Source organism: Elephantulus edwardii, unplaced genomic scaffold, assembly GCF_000299155.1.
Source record: "Elephantulus edwardii isolate Elephantulus edwardi_28Jun2011 unplaced genomic scaffold, EleEdw1.0 scaffold00247, whole genome shotgun sequence".
NCBI classification, from domain to species: domain Eukaryota; kingdom Metazoa; phylum Chordata; class Mammalia; order Macroscelidea; family Macroscelididae; genus Elephantulus; species Elephantulus edwardii.
The window spans coordinates 1590537-1598622 of NW_006399997.1; the positions used below are offsets into that span (position 1 = coordinate 1590537).

Sequence of the window (8086 nt, forward strand, 5' to 3'; positions counted from 1 at the left end):
CTTTCTTCGGGATAGGAACAAATATAGATCTCTTCCAGTCAGTTGGCCAAGTGGTTGTTCTCCAGATTTCTTGGCACACCTTGGTGAGCATGTCCAGGGCAGCATCTGTTAGTGGAAATATGTCAATTGGTATACCATCTATTCCGGGGGCCGATTTTTAAAATGCCTTGATTATCTGTGGCCCTTTGCTTTTTCATACACTTAGCATCTCAGCACCAAGATGCCGTGACTTTGAACTGTGCCTATAAGCACTTTATGTCAAGTGTTATTTTAGATTTTATGTGTGATTTGGTAGATTTTTTGTGCCTGGGAACATTAGAAATTCTTTCCTATTTAAGTTAATGGTAATTGCTTCTTTGCTTTATGCCATTTTGGATTATGAGATATTTCATAAGATCACTCTAGTTCAAGATAGTGGGGAGACATGCTTAATTCTCTTCTGTGACTTCTACAGTTATTGTTAGGTAACGTTGAATTGGCTCTGGAGCCTACGTGTATCTTGCACTGTTTCACAGTCTTTAATGTGCTGTAAAGCCCACTGTAACAGCCTGCTAATTTTAACTAATAAGATCTAGAGCAAGAGTTTTAAATTGTTTTATCTTCTAATTGATATAGAAAAAAAAAGACGGCTTTCTTTTTTTTTTATTTATAGGAGAGAGGAAAAAACATTGTAGGTGCGAGTTAACAAAAGAATACTGCTTAAGTAAACCAGGATAAAATAAAAAAAATATTTTAAATTTAGAAAATAATGCTGCTTATCTCTTAAAATTAAGTTAAATTATGCATCTGTAAAATATTATTGAGTTAGGGGAGCTCTGGTGGCGTAGTGGCAAGGAGCTGCAACTACAATCCCAGAGGCACACGGTTCGAATCCACCAGATGCTCTGCTGGGAAAAAGAGGAACAATCTCCTCGTGTACCAGTCAGATCTGATTTGACGGTACACTCACACAAAAATAAAAAATAAAAAAATTAAAAAAAATTATTGAGTTGTAAAATTCATACATTTATATAACCAAATTTATATCTTTTAAAGGCATTGCAGGAAAGAAAGAAGAAAATTTTGGATGAAGCTGTGGAATTAAGTCAAGATCACTTTAAAAAATACTTAGTAAAACTTAAGTCAATTAATCCACCTTGTGTGCCTTTTTTTGGTAAGTTATTAAATATGGATATTTTATTTTGAGGAACAGTGTGCTATAGCCAAAAAAGGGCAGTCTTTCAGAGGGAAATTGTTCTGATTTTATATCCGAGTTCATCAGTGCTTATTAACTGCCTCCATTGAGTAAATTAAATCCTTATTTTCTAGCTATCGAATGAAAGTTATTATAATTACCTCACGGAGTTGTTGTAAAGATTAAACATATTTATCTGTGTACTACCTACTGCAAGGTCTGGTTTTTAGTAGCACTCATAGTGTGGTAACTGTTATTTTTATTATAATTTTTTATGTCACATCTTATAGTGCTTATGTTCTATACAGTTCACTAAAGACGTGGGTTTTTTAAATCATCATTAATACATGTACTTTATTAAATAGAATTTTTACAATGTGAACTTTAAATACTGTGTAAATTTAACGGTCTGAATAAGGATTTCTCAGTGTCACTACTGACATTTTTGACAAATAATTCTTTATTGTGAAGGCTGTCCATGCTTTATAGAACATTAAGCAGTATCTTTTTTGACTATTCACTAGATGCCAGCAATACCTTATATTTGTGACAACCACCTAAAAATGGTCATAGACATGTCCAGATATTCTCTGGGGACCCGAATTTACTTCAGTTGAGAACCATTGATTTAGTCACTAATTATGCATGAAAAAAGAATGGAAGACTTTCTTTCTCTCCAAAAATAAGGAATAATTTTCTGTCTAAATTATGGTAGTCTGTCCTTACAGTTTAGACTTTTGAGAATGAATCCTTTTTTGTCTATTAGTCTAAGAAATGTCAAATTAAGCTTTTCTAAACCCTAAGCATCTTAAAACCTTATTTTCAATTCTTTTTATGTAAAAAAATCCCAAAAAACTTCAATATTGAATTAATGATTAACTATATTAGAAACTTAGTAACATTTTAAAGGTAAAATTGATGAATCATAAGAGAAGGTGTGTTCCACTGACTGGATAATTTGTTTTCCAAGCAGTTGATTAACTGATGTTTAAATATGTGTTTCATTAGGAATATACTTAACAAATATTCTGAAGACTGAAGAAGGGAATAATGACTTTTTGAAAAAGAAAGGGAAAGATTTAATCAATTTCAGTAAGAGGAGGAAAGTGGCTGAAATTACTGGAGAAATTCAGCAGTATCAGAATCAACCTTACTGTTTACGGATAGAGCCAGAAATAAGGGTAAATATTTTCTCTGCTTACTTTTAAAAGGGAACATGTAAAATAGCATGACCACACATTATACTACTTAATTAAATATGAAAATGTAAAGAATTAATTATCAATAGGTTGTTGTTGCTATATGCCATCAAGTCAGAACCATCCCATAGCTGACCCTCGAGCGAGTTTTTGAAGGTAGTAATCACACGGGAGGAGATTGTCCATCCTTCTCCCAGGGAACAGCTGGAGGATTTGAAACCATATGCCTTTGGGATTGAAGTGCAGATTCTTGCCACTGGCCACCGGAGCTCCCAACAACAACAATCAGTAGGTAGCAGTATGAAATAGTCTGTATTGGCAGTCTAAAGTTATTAATAATATACTTTCTGTGGAAAAGTATATTAGAGAGAAGGATGTTAATATTTCGTCTCACTGGACAGAATTTAGATTTGTTATTCATGGGATCACTATGAGTCATACTCAGTACAACAGCACTTAACAACAGCGGGAAAATAGTGCTTTTTTGTACAACAGTCAAAAGAAACATTCACAAAAGTAAATGATAGAATGGAATTGACATTTTTCATATGCCTTCAGTAAAAATATATTTAACTGATAGCCATGTTAGATATTTTGCACATGCCAATATAACCGTAGCTAATTTCTTCATAAGAACACTCTGTGTTCTTCATAATACAAAAATATAGAAATATTTATGCATACCAAAAAGGTGACTTTTCTAACATTCTGTCCTATAATAGGGAGCTCTGGTGGTCTACTGGTAAGAAGTTGAGCTGCAATCCCAAAGGCATGTGATTCAAATCTAACATGTCCTCCACTAGAGAAGAACCACTTTCCTCCCAGGTGATTACTGCCTCTGAAAACCCTGGAGGGTCAACTGTGGGTTGGTTCTGACTCGATGGCACACAACAACGACAACAACAACAACATCATCCTGGAGTAAAATTGCAGGAGACATTCTAAATCAGTAAATTATAGTATTGTGTTTTTCTCAACTATATTTTGTTTTATTAGATTTCTGAAATTCAGAACCTGTAATAATTACCAGAATAAGATCATCTGTCACATTAAAAATGATGCCAAACTCTCAGACATAAACTGCAGGTTAGACATTATCATTATCACCCACCAAACAAGAGAACCTCTACGTCTAACACAAGAATAACCTCACTCATACCTTTTATGAAATGCAGAGGGACTTGCTCTAAAGAAAATGCTGAACTCGTGTTGGTCACCTATTGACCCATGAATAATATATTATTTTAAAATTTTTGTTGCTAAAACTACACAGCAAAGTATATACCAATTAAACAGTTATTACCTGTGTGCAGGACAGGGTAGGCTTCAGAGCTGCTGTACATAGGATGGCTATGAGTCACAGGCGACTTGACGACACATAACAACAGCAACAAGTACTATCTTGTGACAACAGTCTTCAAGTTGTACTGTGTTGTGTTCTGTGTTGTTCTACTTCACTCACAAAATCATTGCTTCCTAGAGTTCTTATCTAATCTTTCAAATTGCTCTCTTAATTTGATTTCATAGATCTCAAGAGGACATAATGCTCAAGGCAAACCCTTTCCACTTGATAATGAGAACTACTGTTTGGGTATCAGAAGACTTTGCTTTTTATTGTTGTACCATCAAATCATAGCTGACCTCCAACAGGTTTTCAGAGGCAGTAGATGACAGAAATTGCCTACCTTTCTCCTGTAGAACAGCCAGTAGATAGAGTCTGCCTGCTTTTGAATTGGCAACACTGCTCCTTTCCACTGTATTATCTCAGAGCATTGTCTTCATGTCTCCATGAAGTCTGGACTATGTGAAAATTGGAATGTATTTCCCCCTTTTTGATAAAGAGTTTTTTGGTGTGGTTTTTTTGTTGTTATAATGGAAACTCTGAACAGTATGTTCAGGAATGATAGCTGAGCATCATCCATTTCTTCTGATCTCAGAAAAAAGAGGCAGCTGTTCAGGGAGACAAGCTGGGGAGACATTCTCTGTCTTCCTCCTATTCCTGACTTTTCTTTTTCCTCTATTGCTCTAGTTGATTAGAGACCAGTTTTTGTGCAGTGATTGACCATCTGCAAATATTTATAATGTCAAGCCATACATAACCAAGTTGGAAGGAGAACAGTGGCACTAAATAGGCAATCAGGTCACTGGGTTGTCTGTGACTCTAAACGTCCAAACTAAAGGAACCAAACAAAATTTTGTGAGATTTGTGATTGTCCATTAGCAACCTCAACTACTTTTTTTGGTAATTTTATCAATCACACAACATTTGCCAGTTCCGTCTTTTACAGTTTATTGACAGTAATAACAATAATTGGCCATGTAACCCTACCTTTAATAAATGTGCTATTCCATTAGCCCATCTTTCACCTCAGCTAATGTATTCTTTTTTTTTAAGTTACTTTATTGATGACAAAACCAGTACATAGTAACAGATGTAATGAGGAACCTGCAAACAATAAGAAATTTAAAAATGTATCTATTGCCAGCAAAATACAATTATTCCAGGCCCTTTAAACATACAGATAGAGTTCCTCCACACCAGATGGTTCATGTGTAACAAAGCCATTTTACAATGTTTAATTGTGTTTCTATAGAACCTTCAAAGAGTGAGATAGTTTCTTTACTGTACCCACTCTATTTTTTTAATTGATGTTTTAACAAGAGTTTATAGAGAACTTGGATTTCCCTTCATTCATTGTTGCACATTTTCCTCCATTCCCTTTCCCAGTTTCCTTTTATCTTTGAAAAAAAATTCTTTCATTGTGGCACAATTTCCTACCCACTCCAGCTGTTATTCTGGACTGTTGTCATGCAAATAATACCTAATCATATATTCCTTTTAAACTCTTCTTTCCCTCTTCTGTTTCAATGCAGTGTACACTTATCCCCTCTTTTCTTAGTTTCCCCCCCAACTCCAATGTCAGTCCTGTTTTATAACAGTGGCATTGTGCAATATTTGTCCTTTTGTTACTGAGATATTTCACTCAGCATAGTGTCCTCCATTTTGTATAATATTTTATGAGTTCCTTGTTTTTCAGTGCTGCATAGTATTCCATTGTATGAATATACCACAGCTTCTCTATCCATTTGTTTGTTGATATGCACTTGGGTTGTTTCCAGCTCTTTGCTATTGTGAACAGTGCAGCAGTAAACATAAGTGTGCATAAATCTTTTGAGTGGCAGTTCTCTAATTTCCTTAGGGTGCATATTCCCAGTAGTGGAATTGCTGGGTGAAATGGTTTTTCTATTTGCAACTTTCTGAGAAAGCTCCATACAGCTTTCTGTAGTGGTTGCACCATTTTACGCTTCCGCCAACAGTGAATAACAGTTCCAGTTTCTCCACAATCTCATCAGCATTTGTTGTTTGCGGCTCTGTTGAATTTTGTTATTGTTACTGGGGTGAGATGGTATCTCATAGTTGTTTTGTCAGCTAAAGTATTTTTGAAGCCCAAATTAGAGTTCACAACATATTTTCCCATATAAATAATGTTTATTTGTAAACATTGTATCCTTGGAGGTGCAATGGATAAAGCATTCAGTTGCTAATTGAAATGTCTGTGGTTCACAGCCACCACTCAGTACAGTCTAAGAAACCCTGTAGAGCCTTTTGTTCTATCCTGGAGGGTCACTAAAAGTCAGTCAACCCAGCAGCACACAACTTGAAATAGTAATTTTAGAATTCATATCTTAGATACATACCAGTTAAGAGGTTTGGATTTGGTTTTTTAATATATAGAGAGAGATATATAATTGAGGGTTTCTACCATAATTTAAAACATTATTTCTTTAGGAAATACCTTCTTTAAGATTGAGTAAAAATAAAAATTTATAATGTAAACATAAAATGGTTGTTCACTTTTTAAATCATAACTAGCTAAGCTGACAGAGCTTTATAAAAATATTTAAATTACTACAGAATGATAGAATTTAGCTAAAGTTGTTTTAATATTTCTAGCGGAGTAATTTGACTTTTCTTTGCTTTTGAGCATTTTTATTGTGTTTTAGGTGAAAATTTACTAGCAAATTAGTTTTCCAGTCAATAATCTATACATGAATTGTTCCATGACATTGGTTACAATTCCCATGGTTTTTCAGGACTCACTCTTTTCTTCCCTGGTTTCCATATTTCCTTTCCTGTGGTTTCCCTGTCTTCTGTCTTCTCATTTTTTGTTTAAATGAGTATTGTCCTTTTGGTCTTGGATTGTTCTTGGATTGTTCTAAGGGGTACACTCTTTCTAGGTGTTTCTGTTTATTTTATAATCCTGTCATTTATAATTTCCTTGACATTAACAGAATTTTAAAACTTAAGAAAATTTTATGCTAGACATTCTAAAGTCGATTTTGCCCACTATTAAAATCTAGAGCCTATTTTTATATATGCTTCTAGACCATATCACAATTAAATGCTGTTATATCCAGTAATTTCTTCTAAACAGTTGTTTTAAATAAATTCTGAAAGATATCTGATGCCTCTCCTATAGCATTACACTAGTGTTTTCAAGATAAATAAATCATATGGGGAAAGTCAGTGACTATAAAGTAAAAACATAAAGTAAAAAAGTTAAAAATTATAAATAAATGGTATGATCTCAATTTTGCAAGAAAAGGCAACAAGTAATTGACTATAAAATAAAAACAGAAAATAAAGGAAAATTTTAAAAATTGTAAATATAGTATGATCTCAATTTTGCCAAAAAAAACCCCAAAACCAACAAAAACTTAAGGCAACATATGTATGTTGTTGTTGTTACGTGCAATTGAGTCAAGCACGACTCCTAGAGACCCTGTGAACAAAAGCTCTGAACCCTGTTCTGTCCTGACATACAAAGAGCCCACTGTAGCAGTCACTGTGTTAATCCCACCTGATCAACTCTACTTCACCAACCCTCTACCCTTTCCAGCACTATGTCCCTCTCCAAGGAATAGCCCCTCCCAGCAACATGCCCAGAGTATGTATGCATAGTTGAATGTACTCATACACATACATGTAAAATCAGCAAAGGCTATTCTAGTAAAAAAAAATGTTAACAATACCATTTTTGAATAGTGAAAGATTATTTTTTTTCTTCCCTTCCCCCCTTTGCTGTATCATCTGACTTTTAGAAACTTAAAATTTAGAGAACATTTCTAGATTTTTTATGTGGTTGAGAATATACACCAATTCAATAGTTTCAACATATATCATTTAGTGGCACCCATTTCCTAAACAACATGCCTCTGGAAACTATAAACTTTGATAACAATAGTTATAGAAAGCCTTCAGGCTTTTTGTTCATAGGGTCTCTGTAAGTTGTGCTCAACTTTGTGTAGTCATTCTTACCTTCTTTTTCTGAGTTGTTCTTCCCTCACTAACATAAACTTACAACCCTCGAAGGTTTCTGTTGGATCTTTTACTTAATTGGCATTTTAATCCTATGTAAGTAGTTCTTAAAAGACTAGAGTGCTCAAAGCAGACTTTTAAAATATTGTTATATTCTAAATTTTTATGGTTTAATAGATACTTAATCAATTTTTAATTAATTTTATTTAGAAAAGTATTTTTAGTAAAGACAAAAAAAAGGATACTAGATGTTAGCATAAATAAGTTCCTTGACATTATTTTCAGTTGCCTCATATGCTTTTCTGGCTCTAGCTCCTCGCACATTTCATTGTAGTATTTTGCTTTGTCATTCCGAGCAGCCTTTTGGAATCTTCTGTTCAGCTCTTTAGTATC

The 8086-nt window shown here is 34.0% G+C and overlaps 1 protein-coding gene across 2 annotated transcripts in view; it reads left to right on the top strand.

Annotated features, from left to right (window-relative positions):
• SOS2 (son of sevenless homolog 2 (Drosophila)) overlaps positions 1-8086 on the top strand; it is a 95078-nt gene that overhangs the window by 73644 nt on the left and 13348 nt on the right. For both annotated transcript variants that reach the window (XM_006899202.1, XM_006899203.1), the window contains 2 exons: positions 1036-1153; positions 2183-2355. In XM_006899202.1, coding sequence (XP_006899264.1) covers positions 1036-1153; positions 2183-2355 — 291 coding nt within the window. The remainder of the gene's footprint in view (positions 1-1035; positions 1154-2182; positions 2356-8086) is intronic.